At 38.6% G+C, this 26,117-nt stretch overlaps 1 protein-coding gene across 1 annotated transcript in view; it reads left to right on the forward strand.

Annotated features, from left to right (window-relative positions):
• The window catches only part of birc6 (baculoviral IAP repeat containing 6), a 97,262-nt gene that overhangs the window by 26,966 nt on the left and 44,179 nt on the right, over nucleotides 1-26,117 (forward strand). Inside the window, exons 16-30 of the mRNA XM_048601458.1 lie at nucleotides 5,344-5,502; nucleotides 5,697-5,830; nucleotides 6,521-6,674; nucleotides 6,768-6,884; nucleotides 9,673-9,818; nucleotides 9,907-10,033; nucleotides 10,224-10,334; nucleotides 11,863-11,996; nucleotides 15,536-15,663; nucleotides 19,172-19,734; nucleotides 20,981-21,156; nucleotides 22,271-22,367; nucleotides 23,165-23,359; nucleotides 23,623-23,823; nucleotides 25,269-25,548. Coding sequence (XP_048457415.1) covers nucleotides 5,344-5,502; nucleotides 5,697-5,830; nucleotides 6,521-6,674; nucleotides 6,768-6,884; nucleotides 9,673-9,818; nucleotides 9,907-10,033; nucleotides 10,224-10,334; nucleotides 11,863-11,996; nucleotides 15,536-15,663; nucleotides 19,172-19,734; nucleotides 20,981-21,156; nucleotides 22,271-22,367; nucleotides 23,165-23,359; nucleotides 23,623-23,823; nucleotides 25,269-25,548 — 2,722 coding nt within the window. The remainder of the gene's footprint in view (nucleotides 1-5,343; nucleotides 5,503-5,696; nucleotides 5,831-6,520; nucleotides 6,675-6,767; nucleotides 6,885-9,672; nucleotides 9,819-9,906; nucleotides 10,034-10,223; nucleotides 10,335-11,862; nucleotides 11,997-15,535; nucleotides 15,664-19,171; nucleotides 19,735-20,980; nucleotides 21,157-22,270; nucleotides 22,368-23,164; nucleotides 23,360-23,622; nucleotides 23,824-25,268; nucleotides 25,549-26,117) is intronic.

Consider the following 26,117-nt stretch of genomic DNA (forward strand, 5'->3'; position numbering starts at 1 on the left):
CTCTCTCTCTCTCTCTCTCTCTCTCTCTCTCTCTCTCTCTCTCTCTTCCCTTCCCCCACCCCAACTACCTCCACTGTTCACGCGCTTTCTGTTACCCTCGTCACATCCATTGCTCACTCGCTCATTCTCTCGCCCTTGCAGCCGCCCTTTCTCTCCAAGTTTCCTTGTTAAACACCATTCCTTTTCTTAACTCAATGGTACTGCTGCTAGAAATTACAAATAAAAGCTGATGAGTTTGTTAACACTCAGTCCAAGCAGCAGTTGTGGTAAAGAAATCAAGCATGTGATTAGCCCAGTGACCGTTCGTAGAGTCATACAGCACAGAAACAGACCCTTCAATCCAGCCAGACTATGCTGAACAAAATCCCAAACTAAACTAGTCCCAACTACCTGCTTCTGGCCCATATCCCTCCAAACCTTTCCTATTCATGTAGTTATCTAAATGTCTTTAGAACGTTGTAACTGTGCCCACATTCACCACTTCCTCAGGAAGATCATTCCACATGCAAATCACCCTCTGTGGGAAAAATAATTTGCCCCTCATGTCTTTTTTTTAAATTTCTTTCCTCTCGCCTTAAAAATCTGCACCCTAGTCTTGAAATCACCCATACTAGGGAAAAGACACCTATCATTTATCCTATCTACCCCTCATAATTTTATAAACCTCTACAAGGTCACCTCTCACCCTCCTACACTCCAGTCGAAAAGTCCCAGCCTTTCTTTTTAACTTGAACCCTCCATACCCAGCAACATGCTAGTAAATCTCTTCTGAACCCTCTCTAGTTTAATAACATCCTTCCTATAACTGGGCGACCAGAACTGGACATAGTACTCCAGAAGAGGTCTCGGTCTCCTGCCATTAAGCCAAATATGTATCCAATTGGCAAGCTCACCCTGAATCCCATGTGGGCTAACTTTACTAATTGGCCTTGAGGAACCTTGTCAAAGGCTTTAATAAAGTTCGAGTAAATGTCTACTGCTCTGCCCTCATCAATCTTCTTAGTAACTTCCTCAAAAAAAACTCAATGGAATTTGTGAGACATGATTTTTTTTCTCACACAAAACTATACTGACTATCCCTAATCAATTTTTACTTCTCTAAATGTCTATAAATCCTATCTTTTAAAATCACCTCCAACAATTTACCCACAACCGAAGTCAGGCTCACAGGTCTATAATTCCCTGCAGTCTCCTTAGAACCCTTCTCAAACAAAGGTACAACATTAGCCACTTCCAGATATCCGGTACCTCACCTATAGTTACAGATGATGCAAATATTTCTACAAGGGGCCTCTCAATTTCCTCCCTTACTTCCCACAATGTTCTGAAATACATTAGATCAGGTCCTGGAGTTTTATCCACCTTCATAGTCTCTATGATCTTCAGAACTTTATGTCCTGTGATGTGAACTGTTTTTAAAACATCAGTATTTATTTCCCTGAGTTCTCTAGCTCTAGCCACAGTAAAAACTGACGCGAAATATTCATTTAGTATCTCTCCCATCTCTTGGGGTTCAACATGAAGATGTTCTTGATCTTTAAGGGGTCCTACCTTCTTTCTAGTTACCCTCTTACTTATAATGTACTTGTAGAATCTCTTTGGATTATCCTTAAACTTATCTACCAATGCTATCTTGTATTCCCTCTTTGCTTTCCTGATTTCTTTCTTAAGAATGCCCCTACATTCTTTACACTGAGTAAGAGATTCAGTTGAACCCAGTTGTCTATATTTAAAATAAGATTCTCTTTCATTCTTGACTAGAACCCCAATATCTTTATTCATTCAATGTTCCTTGATCATACCAGCCTTACCCTTCAATCTAACAGGAACCTAATGCCTCTGCTCATCATCATACTCTTGAAAGCCTTTCACTTGTCAGACATCCTTTTTCCTGCAAAAATCTACTCTAATCATCTTTTGAATGTTCTTATCTCATGCCATTAAATTTGCCTTACTCCAATTAAGAACTTTAACTTTAATGGAAGAACATCAGAATTGCAAATCCAGTCCTGGTTTCTGGTCACAGATTCAGCATGACCCGAATGTTTCCAGCATTTTGGATCATAGCTGAACTAGAAATAAGATAGACTTTTAAGTGGATTTGATTAGGTTTTTAGTTTCTGCAAATAGTGGTTCCAATTGGCAGTGTTGTTTGTCAGTAACAGTTAATATAAACATGTTACTTAAACTATGCAAATATTCATTATGGCAGATTGATGCTTCAGTTTGCAGGTCTAATATGTCTCCTGTTTGGCTTAGTATTTTTTCCGTTTTACATACCTGTTAACCTTTTAATTTGTAATTAAATTGAGAACTTTTGAAATGTCCGCATTATCAAATTTTGTCCACCATTTCCTGGAGACTGGTCTATGGGGATATAGGACATAGAATAGGAGTAGGCCATCCGGTCTGCCATTTGATTAGATCATTGGCTGATTTGATCGTGGTCTCAATTGCTTTCCTGGCTGAGATGCACGCACATGCACTCTTGCTGCCTTGTCTCTTGAAACTATCCAATTCAGCCTTGAATAAATTCAATGACCTAGTCTCTCTCGCTTTCTGGGAAAGAGTTCCACAGCTTAACGTTTCTCATTGCCTTTACAGGAAGACATTTCATTTTTGAAAATGAATCTAGTCTCCCCACACCCTCACAGGTGTACTCTATCACAGTCCCTTTATGATCTTCTGTGTTTCAATAACATCAGTTCTTGTTTTTTTCTAAGCTCCAATGAGTACAAACCCAACCTGTTCATCTGTTCTGCATAAAATAGGCCCTTCAACCCAGACTTAGTTGTGAATCTGTTCTAAACTATTTCTAACTTGTATCTGGGTCACTGATGTCTTTTAGGGAAGGAAATTGTTGCCTGTTCTAGCTAGTGACACCCACAGCCCATGAATAAAAAAAAAAAGCATTTTTTAAAGAAAGAAACCTTAGTACTCCGGATGTGGCCTCACCAAGGCCCACTACAGCTGCAGTGAAATTTGAGTAATTTTAAATTTCTATCCCCTTGCGATGAACCCCAATACAGCACATCATCCTCCGACATTTCCGCCACCTACAATCAGACCCCACCACCAAAAAGATATTTCCCTTCCCACTCCTGTCAACTTTCTGCAGGGTCCGTTCACTCTGTGACTCCCTCATCAGCTCTACATTCCCCACCAACCCATCCACCACACCTGGTACCTTCCCCTGCAACTGCAGGAGGTGCTACACCTGCCCCTGCACCTCCCCTGTCACCTCTGCCCAAGGCCCCAAACCATCCTTCCAAATCTGGCAGAGATTCACCTGCACTTCATCTAACCTCATCCACTGTAACCGTTGCTACAGATATGGTCTCCTCTATATCGGGGAGACCAAATGTAGACTCGGGGATTTGTTTGTGGAGCACCTGCGCTTTGCACACATCAGCCAACCTGACCTTCCATTTGCCATCCACTTTAACTCTCCCTCCCACTCCCCTGGTGAAATGTCCATCCTTGGCCTCCTCTACTGTCAGAGTGCGACCAAATATAAATGGGAGGAACAACCCCTCATATTTTGCTTTGAGAGCTTAGCCCAATGGCCTGAATATTGACTTCACCAGTTTCAAAATCTTCCCTCCCTCCCCCAGCCTGTCTATCTTCCGACTCACCTATCTGCTCCACCTTTCCTGCTGACAAACCTCTCTAACCCCCTACCTGTATTCACTTATCTATCTTTCTACCTACCCTCCCACCCCTTTTCCCCCAATTTATTTCTGGGCTCCCCTCCCCTTCCCCAGTCCTGATGAAGGGTTACGGCCCAAAATATTGACTTTCCTGCTTCTCGGATGCTGTCTGACCTGTGCTTTTCCAGTTTCACATCTATTGACTCTGGCTTCAAGCATCTGCAGTCCTTACTGTCACGAATATTGTATTGCCTTCCCAGTTGCCTGTTATACCTGCTGTACCACAGAATTCTGAAATCTCTCTCCATTTAATTGGTAAACTGCTTTTCTGTTCTTTCTGCCTAAGTGGACACATTCTCATTTTCTCACATTATATTCAATCCATTTAAATTTTTGCTGGCTCACCTAATCTATGTATATCCCATTGTAGTTTCTTTTCTTTTCTTAAAAATTTACTTTCTAACCTAATATCGTACCCTTGGCAAATTAAGCTACCATAGAGGAACCATAGAATCCCTATAGTGTGGAAGTAGGCTATTCGGCCGTCAAGTCCACACTGATTCTCCAAAGAGCAACCACTCAGACCCGTCCCTTTACCCTGTCCCTGCAACCCTCATTTCCCATGGCTAATCCACCTAGCCTACACATCCCTGGACAGTATGGACAATTTAGCATGGCCAATCCACCTAACCTGCACAACTTTGGACTGCAGGAGGAAACTGGAACACTCAGAGGAAACTCATGCAAACTCCATACAGACAGTCACCCGAGGGTGGAATCAAACTTGGGTCCCTGGTGCTTGAGGCAGCAGTGCTAACACCATGCTGCCCCTCAGTACCTGAAAGTACCGTACTTTCAATCTCATCATCCATGTAATTAGTTGAGACCCAAATGGTTCCAGCTTGCCAAATAGAAAATGACCCATTTATTTCTAGTATCTGTTTACTGTTAATTAAATAATCCTCTATCTATGCTAACATGTTCATGGCATATTGGGTAATGTATTTTTTAAACAACCTTTAATGTGCCATCTTTTCAAATGCATTTTTGGAGCTACAGGTTGCTTTAACCGCGTGGCTTTTTCCTTTCTCTTAGGACTTATTTTTTTCTTTCACAAAACCATTTTGACTCTGCAAGATCAATTTGTGTTTTTTTTTTTAAGTATCTTTCTAGTAACCCCTTAATGGATTTTACCAATTTTCCTTTGACGAATGTTGGGCCAGCTGGCATATAGTTTTACAATTTGTCCCCTCCTGTATCGCTCTTTTCCAATTTGCTGGGAACCTTCGAGAATCCAAGTGATTGTGGAAAGTTATAATTGATGTTTCTGCTATCTCATTATTTATAAGACTCTTGGTATGTAAGTGGATTAGTTCAATGATGAATGCTATTAGTGCTATGGGCAAAATAATGCATGATTTGTTAATTCATACAACTTATTTTTATGAAACTGGTCAGCCACTGTGTGAAGTTGAAGTAACTCTTCATCAGAGTGCTGACCATTTTTCACTGGATGCTGACCAACCTGTTGTGAATGTATTTTTATAACAGACTTTCAGAATTTGATTTTTTTCTTTTGCCCCAATTTCAGCTGAAGCGTTCAAGATTTTGTCCTGTGTGATTAGGTAACCAGTATTAAAAAGATTTTGTTCAAGTTATAATGAATTGCAAACTTTTCTGAATATCGAAACAGGTGAGCTGTTGTCACCAGTAACAATAGAGACCATGGAAGAAGGAGCAGTTGGTGAAGATGCAGGGGCATCAACAGCTGACTCTGATGATACCCTGCCTCAACCGCCTGTAATTCCACTTGTGGAATCTATAGATGAACCTCTGACTCCAGATATTACAGGTATGTGACTTGTAGGGGAAATGCAGTGAATTGGTTGTCCATTTATTAATTTTAAGTTTCATATATTGTCAGTTTTAGTTTGTAAATTAAAAGAAAAAGCACAGCCTTAAAATTGCCTGGTGAGTGTATGTGGTCCATTTCCATACATTAGTTAACATACTTGGCAATGTTAAAGCTGTTTTCATCATCCAAAGGTGCTCCATCTGCATCATCTTTGGAAAAAGATAAAGACAAAGACTTTGACATGCTACAAGACCTCATGGATGTTGATATTGGTCCCCTAGATGTTGACTTTGATGAAGATCCACTTGCTGCCAAAGTATTCAAGGTATGGTACATATGATTAAATTACATCTTTGCATGCAAACCTTTTTTTTTCGACTGGTTAAAGTTGCTGAAATTGATTTTTGTTTGTGTTGCCTTGGGAAGTAAGAAGTTTATCATTTCCAACTCCATCATCTTGATCTTTTAATTTTTCTTGTAACTTGTCAAAAAGAGACCAAAGATTTGAATAACAAATATGTCATACCACTGTTCATCAGTAATACAATTTTAGAGGTGGATTGATTTGAGAAAAATTTAAGTGAATGATTTGGTGGTACTGAAGACCTAAAATTAACCGATGGAGTCTCATGGCCTTTCAGAGTACTCACCCTTGTAAATGTGTTCTCTGTTTAACCTGTATTATGCTTTAGGAATTGAAATTGGATTCAGTTTAGGTTTCATAAATTTGGACAACAGTAATGTTCGGGAGCCCAAGACAACACAATTTTAGGGACTTTACAGAATAAAAACATTTTGGATAATTTTAATTTTTATCATTTGTGTAGCAATAGTGGGTTTGCTTTATTTCAACTTTGCATTTTGGTTGCCAACGTACATTTAGTTTTCAAGATTTTAAAGCTTAAGTATTCTATACATTTGTGAATGATAGTAACATTTTTACGAAAAATGATGAGTTGTAAAGTCTGCATTAAACAGATTAGTGTTGCTCTTCAATTCTTTTTATTCACAAAAGCCAATTAGCAGTACTTGGTACGACTATTGGGGTACAGACTATGGCACTTACAGTTACAATCCTTATGTTGGTGGCGTTGGAATTCAGATGCCGAAACCACCCCCTGCCAGTGAGAAGAATGGATCTCAAAGTGTATCCGTTTCCGTCTCTCAAGGTTTGTATCTTTCGTAAATAAATTCTGTTGCTATTTGAAGCTGAAGCTAGCAGGAAAAGAAAGTAACTATCCTTGGTTCTGTTTGTGGTGCAGCGCTGGATGCCCGTCTGGAGGTTGGTTTGGAGCAGCAAGCTGAGCTTATGTTGAAGATGATGGCTACGCTGGAAGCTGATTCTATTCTTCAGGCTCTCACTAATACATCACCTACAGGTAGATGGAAATAGAGATACTCAAGTCTCTGGAGCAGAGTGCTAAATTATAGGAACATAAAAAAGGAGCATGGCTTTCAACTCCTTGAAGCTGATTTGCCATTCATTTATACCATGGCTGATTTATATTTCCTCCCAGTTATCAGCCTTGGTTCCAAATCCCTTAGATTTTTCCTGGGCAAAGATATTATCAGGCTGAGTTTTGAAGTTTTCAGTTGATGTAGCATCAATGGCTCTATAGAAGAGTGATTCCAGATTTTCACTGTACTTTTATTTTGAAAAGTGCTTCCTAATATCAATTGAAACTACAGCTTTTATTTATCATTTTCTAATTCTCTTACTGTTGCAGACTTAGCCTGATTTATGAACTGTATTGCACTTCTTTTGTTGCAGCTGATAAACTGGAGCACAAATTAAAATGTCTTTGTGATGTGTTCAATATATTGCTTTTGTCCTGACTTCATCCTGAAGTAACTACTATTAGGCTAACTCTGAAGTGTGATGTGCTGCTGGCAACCTGGATTAGTGCTATTTTTTTGATGCAGGTGGCTGAGCTTAACAACCCATGTGCAAGTTTGGATACATGCAGAGATTTCTTCTTGAGTAGCTTTCAAAAATTAAAAAGTTTGCATGTAAGGTTTTAAAACTTTCCAAGAGATGACCTTAGCACTTGATTGGGAGTTGCTACATCTGTAGCTTTAGGGTCTGGTCAGAAACTGGCTTAAGAAAAAGGAAGAATATGTAACTGTATGGAGAGAAGGTAGAAGAATGGCACGAAGTCTGTTGCTTATTTTGGAGAGCCAGTGCAGAAACAATTGGAGCAAATGGTGAAAGTGACTGAAAGTTATGATACTTTTTTAGTGTTTTTATGTTCTGGAAACTGCTTTCCATCAGAGCAAAGTTGCCAGAATATCCACATTCTCAAAATGCATCTCTATATAGAGGATTCTTCAGAGTTATCACTTGAATGAGGTGATGAGACCATTAATACTGTTGTGGTCTCAGTGATGTTATTACCAGACAAGTCAGGTTTCAGCTAGAAACCTGACTTGTCAGATCATACTTTAATCTGTTTCAGTTTTAATAAAGTGGTCTCTCGCTGAAACATAAGCATGCATTGCGGCAGGTTTTATTTTAAAAACAAGAATTAGTAGCTACAATAAACTAGAATAATCCAAACTATCTACTTATGATATAAATTCCTAGATTTTAAACAGCAAAAATATAATTCCATAAATCCATAAACTCTATAAATTGAAAATAAACAAAACAGCTTTTGTATAGTACCCAAAGCACCACTCTTCTAATATTCTCACCAGAATCTCTGCACCTAACACCTCAGGAGGTTTAAGTTACTTGCGACTTGAATCTTTCTTCTAGAACTGTGATTGCTTCTTCCTTGAGCTACCACATACCTAAGCTTAATGGTACCCAGCTTTAAGATAATGTCGAATCTGTTTGGGTGGAAATGAGAAATAGCAAGGGAGAAAAATCCCTGGTGGGAGTAACCTATAGGTCCTTAAATAGTAGTTCCATCATGAGGCACAGTGTAAATCAGGAAATACTGTGAGCTTATAGGAAAAATACTATAATAATCGTGGGTGATTTTAATACGTGTATATGGGCTGGGTTAATCAAATTATTAAGGGTAGCCTTGAGGGAGAGCTAATTTGAATGTGTCAGAGAATGTTTCAAGAAACAATCTATTGGGAAAGCAACCAGAGAGCAGGTTATTCTGAATTTGGTATTGTGTAATGAGGTGGGATTAATGAATGATCTCCTAGTAAAGAGTACTCTAGGGAAGAGTGGTCATTGTATGCCTGAATTTGAATTTAGTTTGAGGATGAGAAACTGGTTCAGAGGAGACTCATTAGATTGATTCCGGAGGTGAGGCGTTTGTCTTATGAAGAGAGATTGAGTAACTTAAGCCTATACACTCAAGTTCAGAAGAATGAGAGATGTAATTGAAGTATATAAGATACTAATGAAAACTGATAAATTAGACGTAGAAAGGATGTTTCCTGTAGTGGGAAATCTAAAACCAGAGGCCATAGTTTCAGGATAAGGTGTAGCAGATTTAAAGCAGAGATGCAGAGGAATTATATCTCTCAAAGGGTCATGAATCTGTGGAACTCACTACTGTGTGGTGGATGCTGGGGCATTGTCTGTCTCTTCCTTAAATTTACTCAGAGTTTTACTTAGAAAAGGGTTGAAAGGTTATGGGGCATGGGCAGGAAAGTGGATCTGAGGCTGAGATAAGTCCAGCCATGATCGTGTTGAGTGGTGGAGCAGGCTCGAGGGACTGAATTGCCTACTCCCACACTTTGTTTAATGTTCACTGTTTTTATTCCAACTCCCAGTAGTTTGGGACTAACACCAACTCTTCACTCGAAGGTAATCAAATTCACTATATCTTATACTCACGTCTCAGGAGTTTTATGTAGCTATTCTGTTCCATTGTCTTCACAGGGCTAACACTAATTAAAGTCAAAAACAAAACCCAAAATCGCCCAGTTCTGGGCTTTCTCTTGATCTTAATAAAAAAAGTTCTCTAAATACAATAGAGCCTCTAAATGAATGTTAGCACTTGATTAGAAAATTATTAGAGGTAAATCCCAACTGCTATCAATTCAAGAGTAATTGCTAATGATATGCCGTCTGACCCAGGTGCTCATGTACCACGGATTACTGTGGTAGATGTAGAATTTCGTTGTAACTCATTGTAAAGAGGTGGGGACTGTGTGAAGTGGGGAAACAATAAGTGGTAATTTTTTATTTGTTTGCTCTAGTATCTCAGCCACCTCCTGGAACTGATGACTCCATGTTGAGGGGCTTGCATTCATCTAGCCAGCTGATTGTGCCACCACCATCAATCCCCATGTTAAGTGCATGTTTCAACAAACTGTTCTCAATGCTCCAGGTTCATCATGTTCAGGTATAGGATCTGAACTATTACATTTGTTTCTTTGACTATGATTCTTCATTTTCACTTTTTTGTAATTGCAGTTTTAATTTTATTTCAGTTGGAATCATTATTGCAGTTATGGCTTACATTGAACATGAATGCTTGTTCTGTTGGAAATGAAGATGCTGGAACAGATGTTTTTTTATTTAATGCAAGCAGAGTTCCAACAATCCCTTTAAGCCAAGGTGAGCTACTTTTTACCAAAAGTAGAGGCTGTTTACTTAATTTTCTCAAACATCTAAAAATTGCTGAATTATGTTTGCATATGTAATATATATAATATATATTTGAAGATAAAAGGTGACAGTTAAGACTTGTGTACTCTGTAAATTTTGAACAACTTTCTCAAAATATGTCTTTTCATTTAAATGGCAGCTTCAATATCTAGCCTCTTAACAGTGTTAGCCTGGTACCCAAACACTTCTCTACGGACTTGGTGCCTTGTGTTGCACAGTCTGACTCTTATGACGAACATGCAGCTGAATGGTAAGTGATCCCTTTGAGTTTGGAATTTTTCTATCTTCCCTTAGTGAAACAAAATTGTTAAGAGAAACTCTTAGCTTAGTTTCCATGGATCAGACTAATTATATTTGGTGCCCTTTTAGATCCTATTTAAACAAAGTAATAACCTCCCTCTGTTATGTTTTATTTATGCCTACTATATACTTATCCAACCTACTTGCATATTCCAGTTGCAGGATTTGCTATTTGCAAAATGAGCTGTAATTAGTTGAGTTGCTTTCTTTTTTTATCAGTAATGATGAACTTCTGTACAAAACTTAGCCTGCAGATATGGTTAAAAGTAATGATAAAGGTGGAGTGTAGGATCATTTGAGTCACTGTTGTGAAGAGAGGTTTGGGAATTCACTGCTGAGAAGCTTCAGACAAGACTTGGTGGAGGCCTTCAAGATCATGAGGGATTATGATATGTCTAACAGTGGCAATTTCTTCCACTGGTTAGAACTGGTAAGGGCTCACATATTTGGCATAGCTGCAAAGATTCGTTTAATCATCTGATCTCTTGGCTCACTTAAACTGCATAAGTGGATTTTGCAATTGGAAAATAAAATCATGAATATAAAGCTGAATTTCACATGTTCGGATTGCATTCTTTTGAACAAATTTTAAAATCAGTGATTAAATAGCTGAGTTACTTTGAGGTTTTAATGTAAGTGCACGCTAATATGACATTTGAATTGTGGCCTCAACATCTGTATGATTGCTGAACAGAAAATCCAGAAGTGCTCAAGTAGGCTGGGGACACATGAAACTAATAGAAGGAGGAAACTAAGGCAGAGAATGTGGAAGGCTTTGATGACCAGCTCAACCTTCCAATATTCTGACTAAGCTCTTCCCCTCAAGTTCCAGATTCTGTACAAATAAAAGATTGTAGCAAGTAGAGCAGATATGCAAGTGGCAGAACAATTAACCAATGAGAGAGAACAGACAAGATGCAGAAACTTGCAGGCAGAACAGGAGGAATTTATGATAGAAGTTGAAATCTTGACCAGCAAAAAAAGGTGTTTGTTGAATGGTGTATAGGCAAGGTGCAGACAAGGGCCAAAGGAAACACTGAAACTATCTTAAGCTTTCTGTGGCACCCATTAGAGCATTAATTTGATATTTTCAGACAGGAGATTTTTATCATTCTAGGGTTTTTCATCATTTGCTTTAACCCAATTCTTGGTTACAAAATATTTGCAAAAGCTTATTTACTTTGGCAAATTAAAATGGACTTCAGTTTATAAGCTGCAAATTTAAGTCCATGGGAAGCCTAAATCATTTGCAAAATTTTATGAAGTGAATGCATAATGTACTGTATTTAAATTTTAGTTTTACAATAAGTTCAATAGATGCCAGCCCACATCCTCTAAATGGAAAAAACGTAAATGTAATTCCAGTTCCTGAAATGTAACACGTATTGTACGCAAGTTGGATTGAGATGCTTACTTAGTCTTGTTTAAAAATTATGTCAACAGTGAGTTTATTGGAGGCCATTTTTTTTTTGTTTCAGTTGCTCCAAGCAATAGTATGGTGTTGCAAGAAAACACAGCACAGGTGATGGTTTCTGATCCAAACATGATTCACGTATTAGTGAGATTCTTCTCAGGAACCAGCCCTCATGGCACTTGTCAACACAGCCCACAGGTACTTAATTTTTTACATTTATGATATGCATTTGTTTATTTTTTTTACAAACTGCCTTTCTTGGTATTATTCCTATTTTTATTTTATATCTATTTGGGGACTCCAGTGATGAAGAGACAGTTGTTGAATAATTTATTCTGTATGATTGAATTAAGTCTAGCTGTTGCTCTAATTAATTTCTGTTAACTTGGCTTTGTTCCATATGTTATCGTCTTTTTCTTCTGAGCTGAAGTTTTTCCTTTTTCTTAATCCTTTGCCCTATGGTGATCATCTGATCTCCGGACTTTCTCTAAGCTGTCTGGAGGTTGAGATGATGGAAGATGTCGAAGAATAATTTGGTGCTAATGGAGTGTGTACCTATACTTTCTTCCATTTGGGAGGTTATTTTAGCCTCTGCTTGGACTAATTTCAGAACAACATAGATAATGAGTGAATATGTTTCTCAAATGCTCGTTGCCAGGATTTATGTTACCAACCTATACACTGGAATAATTTTCTCATTACATGTGTGAGCTATTGATTAAATAAGAGGAACAGTTATTCTTTTCAAGGTGATAGTGGTATTTTGACAAGGCAAAGAACAGAGAAAGTATACAGCTGCCATGTTGGATTCTGCAATTCAGTAGTTGATTGTTTGAGTCTATTCATTTAATGTCACCAAGATTAGGACTCGTGTTTCATACAGTGAATGAAACAGTCAGCAGTGCTAAAAGATACAGTCGTTGTGATCTTATGTCATGTCATTGAATAGGAATTTTGCTAGTTGATAGCTAAATGTATGGAGAGAAGTTTGTATCAAAGATCAGAAAAACATCTTTGGCATTTTTAGCTTTGAGATGTTGACTGACCACTTTTAACTCTAGTATGTTGAATTAAGATACATAATTTATCTTAGTGATGTTTGTGAACTTCTGAAGAGTATAAATGTTCTTTCTTAGCTCCACATAACAGTTCATTCCATGATTGGCAATATAATTATAGGGCAATTGAAACCACTCTGATTTCATTCCTAATGAAAGCAAGTAAGGCAGTCAACTTGTTGTGGATGAGCCTTGTGTTTATCAGTTTTAGGAGCAGGATACAATTAAAAGATGCAATGACTTCTGGACTTTCAGTACAATGCTAGAAATTAATGTTATCGTAATAGATGTACTGTTGAAGTTGCCAGTCCTAAAAATAACTAATTTAACTGGCAAGGTTAATGGAACGATTATGCCGGGCATAAGCTGCAACATATTCCCTTGGTGGGTACAGAAGATATCAGACTATCTTATAGGATAGAGTATGCACCAGGAGTGCAATCTACTTAATATTCCTTGCATTTGAATTAACAGAAGGCAAACCTGGTGATTTTCTTTACGGAAGTAAGCTGCAACTTGCCCAGTTTCTTGATGGTTGCTGCTCGGGTGATCAGATACAAAGTACAGATCTGGAATGATCTTTCCTACAGTTCTTAGTTGTCACAATGGAAGGAAGCAGGTAGCCTACAATTAGTGAATATCTTCCCACACCTAATTCTCGTGGGTATGTTGGGCTAGAACATTCACTTGCACAGTGCCTTCTACAGCAAAATTGTTATTTCTTAGGTTTTTAAATTGATCTACACATGAAATTGAAGTCCAGTATATTTTTGTATAATGAATGTTTTTTGTTATTGAATTGACTCCACAACAGTCCAATAGAGTTGATGCAAATTTTATTTATTCTAACTCTGGAAACTTGTTTGTACAGTCATTTTTACTGAGGATATCATAATGTAGATCAATAAGACTTGCAGTGGATACTTTGTTTCAGCAGAGATCAAACCTCTGGCGAACTGTGTTGAAATGAGTTTCAACATATGCGGAATGCTGTCATATTTTGAGTGGATCCCAAAACTTAGCTTGATATATTGATGCCACAAATTTAACACCCATTGTTCACTTTCAACTCATCCAAAAAATCAAGGAGAGAGTGAAAAGCTTAACCCTTAAAATTGTTGCCAAATTATAGAGGAGCTATTACTGCCAGGAGAGAATTCTGAATGAAAAACAGGATGGACCAAAAATTAAGGGTGGAATTTTTTTTTTGGTGGCCTATTTTTCTGATATTTCTCTAATGCTCTCCCCATCTTTCTGAAATCATTGACCTGTTGCTGAGACTATATATTGGGTAGACTAAGTTACATTCTTCATGAGTGAAGGTTTTAAGTGATGCCAGGTTATTTTCAAAAGACATCACAAACAAATTTGATCATAACGTGCAAACAAGTTCAGGAGGGATTACTGGGTGCAATTTGAGGATCGGACTGTTTCCTAACCCTACCTGTCACCCTCACTCTATCTGGGCATCTTAGTATTCTGAAACTGACTCTCAGAATACTGAGAGACCTGGAGAGGGTGGATGTGGAAAAGATGCTTCCACTAGTAGGAGAGACTATGAGCCCAGGGCACAGCCTCAGAATGAAGGGAAACTGTTCAGAATCTGAGATGAGGAGGAATTTCTTCAACCAGAGGATGATGAATCTGTGGAACTCATTGCCGCAGAAGGCTGTCAGGGCTAAGTCATTAAGTGTATTTAAGACAGATAAATTCTAGCTGAGTAAGGTGTTCAAAGGTTATAGGGAAGAGGCAGGAGAATAGGTTTGAGAAACAGATCAGCCATGATTGAATGGTGGAGCAGACGTAGTGGGCTGAATGACCTATTTATGGTCTGTATCTTGAGGACCCTTCCCTGGACTATTTACAATTATTGCATTTCTGTAGTTGCCTTGACTGAGAATCCGTTACAAAAACCAAAGTTGCTGGAAAAGCTCAGCAGGCCTGGCAGCATCTGTGAAGAAGAAAAATCAGTTAACGTTTTGGGTCTGGTGAGCCTTCCTCAGAACTGATGGTAGTTAAGAAAACATTGGTTTATATGCAGAAGATAGGGAGGGGGATGGGGTAGGGATTAAACGATAGGATAAAGCCCAAAGAGAGAGAAGAGCAGTTGGATAGACAAAGGAGTTGATAACAATCTGGCTAGGAGGGCAAATAGCTGTTAATGGGGACTGTCAGTGACCAACAATAAGTAGTATGTAATGGCAGGCTATGTGATAACAAGACCTGGAGCGTGGGGTACAGGGCCAGGACATTGGAGAGTTTAGGCCCTAAAGTTATTGAACTTGGTATTGAGTCCGGAGGGTTGCAGCGTCCCCAAGCGGAAAATGAGGTGGTGTTCTTCTAGCTTGCGTTGAGCTTCGCTGGAACACTGCAGCAAGCCTGAGACACAGATGTTGGCCAGGGAACAAGGTGGTGTGTTAAAATGGCAGGCAACTGGAAGCTCAGAGTCTTTTGTTGCAAGCAAAATGTAGATGTTCTGCAAAGCAATCTCCAGGTCTAATGGAGAATCCATTATTCCAGCTGAGGCTGGAAATTGAATAGTTGATATGGAGCATGGTAGTTAATTCATACTGTGACATCAATTTTAATTCTACATTTGCAGATGCAGCTTTGGGATTTAATGAAATTGCATTTCAAAGTACATTTAACGGAAAGGTTTAGCCTGTCTTTTGTCTTTAGGTCGGACCAACAGCTACTCAAGCTATGCTAGAGTTTCTTACTCGACTCCAGGTGCACCTCTCTTCAACCAATCCTCAGATGTTCAGTGAATTCCTGTTGAAGCTTATACATATACTTTCAACTGAAAGGTAACAAGCATTTTGCTAAGAATGTGATCGATTGATTTAATATTTAATATTACTATTCACTTTTTAAGTAGAGAATCTTTCCCATTGTAGTTAAAATTAGAGGAGGTAAGAATTTTCACTGAGTAGAGTTTTCATATGAACAAATGGCAAGAGTGCTTAGCCCCTGCAGCCTTTTGAGCAATTCAGAAAGATTGTGACTGATTTGATTGTAACCACAAATCCACGTTTCTGAGTACCTCTGGCGTTCATCCCCTTGCTTACCAAGAATCTATTCACCCCGCTTTAAAAATATTCAAAGACTTTGCTAAGTCTTTATTAAGAAGCAGATTCCAAAGATCAATTTTTGTGTCATCTCTGTCCAAAGTGGACAGTTTTACATGTTCTCATATTATGCACCATTTGCCGGATTGTTGTCCACTCAGTTAATTGATCCATATCTTTCTGTAGTCTCCTCATGTCTCTTCAAACATCAGCAAACTTGGCATCAATACCCTCTCCTTTTATTGAAGTTATTAACGTAAAGTGTGAACATTTAAGGTCCCAGCAACACACCCCTGTGCCACATCACTTGTTGCATTAAAAGACTCTTTTATGCCTACTCAATGTTTCCAGTTAGCCAATCAATCATCTATCTTTTCCAGTATGTGCCCCTAAACCATGAGCTTTTATGTTCCACAACAAACTTTTGATGTTTCACTCAATCAAATACCTTCTGTAAATTTAAATACAGTTCATCCTCCTGTTCCTCTTTATCCACAGCATGTTACTTCCTCAAAGAACACCAATAGATTGGTTAAAAATAATTTTCCTTCCACAAAACCATGCTGACTCTGCTGGATTACTTTGAATTTATCTAAATGCTCTGCTAAAACTTTTTTAATTGGAACGTCTAACATTTCCCCTTTGACAGATTTAAAACTAACTGATCTGTAATATGCTGTTTTCTACCTTCCTTTTTGAACAAAGGAGTTAGGCTTATTATCTGTTAATCGAGTGAAACTTTGCCTGAATTGAGGGAGTTTTGGAAAATTAAAACAGGTTCATCAACTCACTTGTGCCATTTCATTTAAGACCCTAGGAGGCAATCCATCAGGATCTGGGCACTTGACAACCCAGAGTTCCATTAGTTTACTCGTACCTCTTTGCTGATGATTATAATTTTCCTGAATTCCTTGATTCCTTCCATTTTCCTCCCTTTCATGACCATGGGATGTCCTAAAGTGTTGTTCAGCCCATTAATTGTCTTAAAAAATATTATTGCTGTTGCAAGGTAGAAAATAAAAGAATCACATTGTACACTGTGAAGGTAAATACAGTAACAGTGAAATAAATGACCAGGTAGTTTAGTTTAAGAGATGTTGAATAAATGGTGTCCGGGTATTCAAAGAAACTCCCTTGTCTTCAAATCATGAGAATTTTTTCTTGCACACCTGAGGGACACAAGGCTCTTTGTTTTAACATCTGACCAAAAAGAAAGCATCTTTAACAATACAACTCTCCTTCAGTACTGGACTAATTGTCAGCATGGTTTATGCGCTTAGGCCTCTAGTGTGGAACATCAACACAGTGTAGTGACTTTTGTGAGAGTGCAGCCTCTTAGCTCAGAGTGGCACCTTGTATTCTAGCAATAACTAATTTTTGGTCACGTATTATTTACTTAAAAACAATGATTAAATGTTCACTTAGCTGAAATAATTCAATTCGCTATCTGATAACATTTCAGTGTAATTTTTATACCATTGTTTACATCATACATTAGTGGTATTAAAATTTATTCCCGTGCTGTACAGCATTTTGTTCCTCAGTTTATGATTCAGCAAGGACTCAGAGACCTGCATCTAGGGACCAAAACCAAAAGCATGCTATTATGAGGTGGTACTTTGAGTCACATATGTCATTGTAGAAGTGGACAGTGACATGCTTCCAACAACACACCTGTTCCATCACTGAGACTGGCTTTTCCACATTTGTAACGTAATTATCTCTGCTGACCGGCTGACACTCTCATCCATAATTTTAGACCAGACTATTTTGACATGCTTCTGGCTGGCCTGTCAACCTGTTCTCCTTAAACCTGAGGTTATCCAGAATTTTGCATATGTCCTATTCACCCATCACCTCTCTGCTCGTTGACCTACATTGGCTCTCAGTTATGCATTGCTTTGATTTTTTTTTTAAACGTTCTCTCATTCCTGTTTTCAAATCCTTCCATGGCCTCAAATATATAATTGATATAATCTCCTCTGACCCAACAATCTTGCAACATATCTGTGCTTCACTAATTTGGGCCTTTTGAGTTTACCAGGTTGTAATTGCAGCATTATTATTGACTGTCTCTTCATCTGCCGTGTCGTAAACGCTGCATAACTCCCTAAACCTCTCCATATTTTTGGCCATCTATGCTAATATAACTTTATTTGACTCAATGTCAAATTTTTAATGCTTCGTGAAGTACTTCAGGATGTTTTATTGCATTAAAAGCCCTATAGAAATATGCATTTTTTATAATTAATATGACTATGAATCCCAACAACTGAATAATATTTACTTCTAACCACTCCACTGCAGTTTATTTCCCCCGCCAAGTTTAGAAAAGAATGGTCTGTATTTTTGAATTAATGTATCATTGGAGACATTCCAAAGTGCATCATAACCAGTGAGTTACTATTTGGAGTGACAGGTGTTGTAGCCGATTGGTGCTGAACTAGGTCCCAAAAACATAATTAGGATAATACAGTAACATGTTTTAGTATCTGAATACAGTAAAAGAACAAATGCATTTCAAAGGAACATTATCAGACAGTTTCACATGAGACATTATGACAAGTGACCAAAAACTTCACCAGAGAGATGGCTTTTAAAAGATGTCTTGGAGAAAAGAGAGCTAAGTGATGTGGTGTTTAGGAAGAAATTTCAGATCTTGGGCTCTGGCAGCTGAAAGCATGGTTGGTAGCGGTGGAATTTTGAAATTGGGATGCTCAAATACCTTGAATTACTGGAATGCAGAGATCTCAGCAAGTTGGAAGGCGAAAAAGAGGAGTGAGGGGAAGGAAGTATTAATAATTAATAATAATTGTGGATTAACCTGAATCTGTCCTTCTCTTTGAATAATGCAACAGAATGCCCAGTTTCATACCTGATCCACAAGATTACACTTCTAACACTACAGCAGCATTGAGAGCTCAATTCAAGTCTCCAGAGCAGATTTGCACTCTGTTTTGTTGACTTGGAGGAAGGAGTGCTTTGACTTAGTCAAGCTAGGCAAACTAGATGGAAGAACTTTCCAGTTCAGATCCAAAATTAAAAACAAAATCTCAGGTTTGTAAATATTGCAACTGTCATTGTTGGTTTAGAAAGTTCACAAAGCATGTTCTTCTTATAGACGTTTCCACATAGATAACAAATCAATATTTCTAAATCATTAGAGGTGCATATGGCTGTTGTATGATGATGATTATGTTAATCCTGTCAAATCATGATTTGTAACTTGAACAAAATTATTTCTCAGAGGCCCATTCCAAACTGGACAAGGTCCACTGGATGCACAGGTAAAACTCCTGGAGTTTACGTTGGAGCAAAACTTTGAGTCTGTTTCTGTCAGCGCAATATCTGCAGTCATCGAATCCGTGACTTTCCTGGTACATCATTACATCACCTGCTCAGACAAGGTTATATCTCGAAGCGGCTCGGACAGTTCAGTTGGGGCCCGTGCCTGTTTCGGAGGATTGTTTGCAAATATCATTCGTCCAGGAGATGCAAAAGCTGTATGTGGGGAGACGACGAGGGATCAGCTCATGTTTGATTTGCTTAAGTTGGTTAACATTTTGGTGCAGTTGCCCCTTTCAAGTAACCGGGAGTACAGTGCCAGGATGGCAGTTGCCAGCAGTGCGTCAGACAGCGTGTCTGATGAGGAAAAGGTCTCTGGCAGTAAAGATGCGAGCACAAACACCTCTTTCACACAAGGAGCAACAACTTGCATTGCCGATTTGGTTTTGGGAAATCAGCAAATCATGAGCCAGATCCTTTCAGCTCTGGGCCAGTGCAATAGCAATGCTATGGCAATGATAATAGGTAGGTATTTTGTTGATGAGTAGCCTCTGTTAAGATGGACCTCATTAAAAGTAATCAGTGTTACTGTAAGATTTAGTTGAGGTACCTAATACAGGGGATTTAAAGATTCTGAAGATGAAAATAAGTAAATCGTATGGATTTAATAATAGAATATGAACAGTTAAGGTGAAAGGTGGAATTTTAGTAAATGTGAAGAATTAAGTTTTGATTTTTTTTAGAAAATCAAATTAAAAATTTTGGAGGTTGCAATGTAGAAAGGCAGTGGATTTAGGCCCATGATATCAATAGAAACACCTAAAACTGATGAGCATTTTAAAAAATGTTAAACCAATACTGCTTTGTGGTGAGCCGCAAAAGTTGAATGTAATGGTAATTGTGTATAAAGCCTTGAATCCCACCTGGGATGATATGGTGTGCAGATAACATGGCAGGAAGGATTTGGGGAAATCTGTAGGTCTAACACAGATTCACTAGGATGCTTGGAATGAAGAAATGATTCAAAAGTTGTATTTACTCCATTTAGAGCAAAAGTTAAAGTCAAAATACAGCTAAGGCCTGAAATCTAAAAGAAGATTATAGGGTAATTTGATTGTGTTTGAAACTTGTGAGCTGTTTCTGCAGGCTGGACAAGAACAGATGACTGTTTTCAGTTATCCGGAATAATAGAACAATATTTATTAAATTGGCTATGTAAGATTTACAACAGAGAACAGAATTTTTTTAAAAATATAGGCTTGTTAGGCTCTTAAAAACATGAATTAGTAGCTAAGTACAGAAATCATGCCAGCATTTGAGAAGAGATAAAATAGATGGTTGAACAAAGGTGGGATGATGTAGAAACAGGAAGAGCAGCAAGGATAAGAATATTGTTCGTAGACAACGTACCTCAACGTGGAGAGACTGGTGAACGACTGCTTTCCATGTTATACTTACAGTATAGTTTCCCCATAAAACCGGAGGCTACTTAAATAATCAGTTTAAATTCAGCCAATTATTAGCTACTGTGGAATGCAGTGTTGTAAACATTTCTTTTTATATATTCTAAATGTATCAATTAACACAATTTAATCCATTTATAAAGGAAGCATCTGTATCTTATGGGTCATGTGGAAAATAATTTTGAGGTACACAAATCTTAATTGTTGAGTTGATAACTTTTGAAATTTACTTTAATGTTTGAACAAATGCTTTTCTTGCAAAAATGCCAATGTCAACACTAGAGATTGTTGCTTTATTTCCTAATCAGGTGCAAGTGGATTACATCTTACAAAACATGAGAACTTCCACAGTGGTTTAGATGCCATTTCAGTTGGTGATGGTCTCTTCAGCATTCTAACTACATTAAGCAAAAAAGCCACTTCAGTGCAGGTCATGCTGCAGCCAATTCTTACATATATGGCCTGTGGGTACATGGGAAGACAGGTAATGGAATTAATCATTTTACATTTTTGAGGTACGATATCTATAGTCTTGATCAAATATGCTATTGCATCATACTTACTAAAATATTTGAAAATTTTATCTTGAACTATTATAGGAGCTGTGACCTTTGACACAATTCTTCTGTTTTTCTTTGACAAGTGATCAGCTGTAATTTATCCTAGTTTACTACAAAAAAAAACACACTTCACTGTATAGGCACTTGACCTGACATTGCCTCATTTTCTGGTGTCTCATTTACATTGTGCATTTACAATTCCCAGGCCTGCTGCCAGTGTGAATTAGAACTTGCTCCTTCATTCCTATGTTTAATATTTTTGCACGATTTCTGTCTTTACTCTGACCCCCAACACACCAATGGATCACGTCTTTGTCTGACCTCCTATCAATAGGGCTGGATTACTAAGGATACGAACCCTTGTTTCAACATTTTGTAGTCTGACAGTTTGTGCCCAAAACATAGTGTTAGCTGGTTGCTGATTTTTAGTAGGATAGTTGGCTACTATAATTAGCCAAGGCACGTCCTGGGTGCAGTCTGGGGAAAACACACTTTATAACTTTGAAAGCATGCTGCAATAAAAGACAGCAAGAGAGGGAATACTAGTATGTGATTGTCATGAAAATCTGAATGTGATTATGATTATGATCTGAGGAAGGGTCACCGGACCCGAAACGTTAACTCTTGTTTTTTCCTTCAGATGCTGCCAGACCTGCTGAGCTTTTCCAGCAACTTTATTTTTGTTCCTGAAAGTGATTATGTTGTTTGCTCCCTTTTGAAAGTAACCATATTTTCAGGGCATTCAGCACTTCTTCAGGTCTTTCCCTTTGAAATGAAGCTGTTCCAAGTATTAGTTGCAGGCTCAGGGAGTGCACATTCTTTTTTAAGTGGCATGAAATTCATGCTGAACTTCAAATCTCCTTTGGCTTTCTGTTAAGCATTTTTCTCACATTACCGAACACTTGTGCAGGGAAGGAGAATGATTTCACTTTCTCAGCAGAGAGAATCACCACACATAAACCATAACGGGTTATTTTGGACTCTTGCTTGTTTGCTTTTCAATAATTTTTTAATCATAATATCTTTTAATCTTTTTAGGGTTCCCTTTCAACATGTCAGCTATCTGAACCATTGTTGTGGTTTATTTTGCGAGTTTTGGATTCCACTGAAGCGCTAAAAGCTTTCCATGACATGGGTATGTACATTGTACAAGTGCAATATTTGCAATTGAAACAATAGAAAGTGATTGCATGATTCCAGGCTTTCTCCTTTTTGATTCCCTGTATTTTACAATGGATGCTTTTCCAGACCATGTTAATAACAATGTTTACATCACCCTGACTTAACTGGAGGTTTTAGGTACTCTGAACAGCAGTAGGTCATTCAATTAAAATTGTTGTTGGTCTATTTGTTGCTTTCATCTACTCTCCTTGGTTCTGTAATTCCTACATTACAGAAAAAGTTGAAATTTTCGTTGATACTTTAGGAGTGCCTCACATTTCTGCTACTTTTCTGACATTACTCTTGAATAGTCAAGCTTTGATTTTAATGTTGTGTGTCCACGTTCTGGAGATTCCCATTAGAGGAAATACCATCAGTCTAGTGAATCTCCACTATATTACGTTCAAGAATCATTGCATTTTTCCTGTGATACAATTCCCAAAACTGAATGCAGTAACATGGTAGCACAGTTCATTCTAAGCTGAAGCTGTAGTCTGTATCTTGACAAATTTATAATCTAAGATGACACCATAATCTGGCACCATGTAAGTGGCTGTTGTCATCTTTCCATAGATGAGATAATTAATGAAAATTCAACTGTTTAGGTGCACATTAGGGAACAATTTTCACCAGCTTTTCCAGTGTTTTGTGCTAACTTGTTTATTCATCCAGAAAAGGAATAACATAGTAATGAATTATGTATACATTTTTACTTTTTGTGAGACACTGCTTTTGGATACTATCTGAAGAATTGCTGTTTCAATCTGTTAGGGGGTGTCCAGCTTATCTGCAATAACATGGTAACTAGTACCCGAGCAATTGTTAATACAGCACGGAGCATGGTATCTACCATAATGAAGTTTCTTGACTGTGGACCCGGTAAGACAATTGATGGAAACATGAAGGCTAGAGTATTAGCTTCAGAGCCTGACAATGCGGAAGGACTTCATAACTTCGCTCCATTGGGTATGTGGTGCCCAGTTAGTGTTTCATCATTTCTCTGTTTAAATGCAATTTAATCCACTGTATAATTTTTTACTTTAACTCTGATTGCACTAACAAACTGGAGGACTATACCATGCAGGTATCCAATATTGTAGTCAGTCTTTAAAGTAATTATGTTTTTATTTGTTTCAATTGACTGCAGTCAAAAGTGAAGAGACTTTTCAGTTACTTGCATGCAAAAATCTGTCCCTTTTTGTAATTAGTTTGTTTTTTTCTGTTTGCAGGTACAATAACTTCTAGTAGCCCAACAGCTCAGCCAGCTGAGGTACTGCTTCAGGCCACACCACCCCATCGTAGAGCTAGATCTGCAGCGTGGTCGTATATCTTCTTACCAGAAGAAGCATGGTGTGACCTCACTATCCACCTTCCAGCTGCAGTGCTGCTCAAAGAAATCCATATTCAGCCTCACCTTGCATCACTTGCTAGTGAGTATGCTCAAGGTTGAGGATTTGTGGTGATTAGCATAAATCATAGTTAACTGGTTGTTGTCCAAGATTGAAAGTAGTTGATTGGTATGGTTTCTCACGCCAGAGCAACTCATGGTGGATGTGGACATGATGGGTATCCATTGCATAGAAGGGCACTGCACTGTGTAGTTCCCACAGCAACCATCATTTAATTAGATATTGGTCAGTAAAGGTGGTCTTGAGTTGGTAAGGAAAAGTAAATTTAATTTACAGAAGTTGTGATGCTAAACCAGGAAACACTCAGTGTAGTCCTGAAAGTTTGGCAAAGTTGTTGCAATTCCTAACTTAGTAATGAATCATATGATATAACTTAGTAGCATGAGTTGGGCTCTGCTGAAAAGGTCGTAGAAATAAGTAATGAAACTGAGTTACTTTCTTGCATTAAAGAAGGCAGTGTCCTAGGCCTGTCAGCTGCTTCATCAGTGACCTTACTACTGTCAGTGACCTTACTACTGTCTTAAGTTCAGAAAAGCAAATATTTGCTGAAGGTTGCACAGTGCTCAGGAGCATTCACAAGGCCTCAAGTACTGAGCAGTCTGTGTCTGTATATTACAGAACTTGGGTGGTAATCACATTTGGGCGGAAGTGTGACATAAATGTTGCTTGCCATTTAAATGCCAGGCAATGACCATTTCCACCAATCAAGTATCTCCCCTTGTCTTTCAATGACATTATCATCACTGAATCTCTTAACAACAATGTCCTGAGGATTAGAATTGATCAGAAACTGAAGTGTACCAGTCAAATAAATACTATAGATGCAAGAGCAGGTCATGGGTGTGAGAGTTCTGCATTGAGTAACACCCCACCTTGAAGGCTGTTTACAAGGTACATTGAAGGTGTGTGATAGAATACTCTCCATTTGTCTGGATGAGTGCAGTTCCAACAAAAATGAAGAAGCTCAGATTCATCCATGACAAACAGCCCACTCAACTGTAACTGTATTCGCCATATTATACACTGACTACTTCCACCAGTGCACTGCAACAATTTGGCAGTGCTTTCAAAATCTGCAGATCTCTACCACCTAGAAAGTCGAGAGCAGAGCATATTGAAGCAATACCACCTACGGTTAACCTTTTGAAGTTGCCCACAATCCTGTGCCACCGTTCCTTCGGTGTCTCTGGGCCAGAACCTAAAAGCGCCTTCCTAATAGTGCCTTGCTACTGGTGTTCCTATCCCATGAACTGATAAAGAAGAAAGGTATGTGATTCATTATTGAGCTAAGAATTGCAACAACTTGGCTCGATTAATCAATTTTTACCAGAGAATATTTGGTGATGAAGGACTTTATGACACCTAAACACTACAGCTGAGTTCACATTCCATAATTAAAATTAACCTTTTAGTTATGCAGCTGTCAGACTAAACATTACATATTTATCCCACTTTCATTCTTGCAGCCTGTCCTTCTTCAGTATCGGTTGAGATCAGTGCAGATGGAGTGAACATGTTGCCCCTTTCTACCCCAGTAATTACCAGTGGGCTAACTTATATTAAAATACAGCTGGTCAAAGCTGAGGTAGCATCAGCTGTCTGTCTCCGGCTACACCGCCCACGGGATGCCAGCACTTTGGGCCTATCGCAGATCAAACTACTGGGTCTTACAGCCTTTGGCAGCACTTCATCTGCAACTGTGAATAACCCTTTCCTGCCCTCGGAGGATCAAGTTTCTAAAACCAGGTAAAATGCTAGAACTGTGATGCTAATAGTAAATGTTTGAAGAAAGTTCACGAAATATCCTGAATGAGTTATATTCAGTAGAACGGTGGACATGATCTCTGTGGACTTCAGTAAGGCTTTCAACAAGGGTCCTCATGGTAGACTGGTCAGTAAAGTTAGATCACATGGAAAAGAGGGAGAACTAGCCATTGGGATACAGAACTGGCTCGAAGGTAGAAAATAGAGGGTGGTGGTGATGGAGGGTTGCTTATCAGGCTGGAGGCCTGTGACCAGTGGTGTGCCACAAAGATTGGTGCTGGGTCTACTGCTTTTCATCATTTATATAAATGATTTGGATCTGAACATAGGAGGTATGGTTGGTAAGGTTACAGATGACACCAAAATTGGAGGTGTAGTGGACAGCGAAGAAGGTTACCTCAGACCTTGGTGGCACAGTGGCTCAGTGGTTAGTTCTGCTGCCTCACAGCACCAGGGACCTGGGTTCGATTCCACCTTCGGGCGACTGTCTGTGTAGAGTTTGCACATTCTCCCCGTGTCTGCGTGGGTTTCCTCTGGGTGCTCCGGTTTCC

This window comes from Rhincodon typus, chromosome 9 (genome assembly GCF_021869965.1).
Source record: "Rhincodon typus isolate 14 chromosome 9, sRhiTyp1.1, whole genome shotgun sequence".
In the NCBI taxonomy this organism is placed as follows: Eukaryota; Metazoa; Chordata; class Chondrichthyes; order Orectolobiformes; family Rhincodontidae; genus Rhincodon; species Rhincodon typus.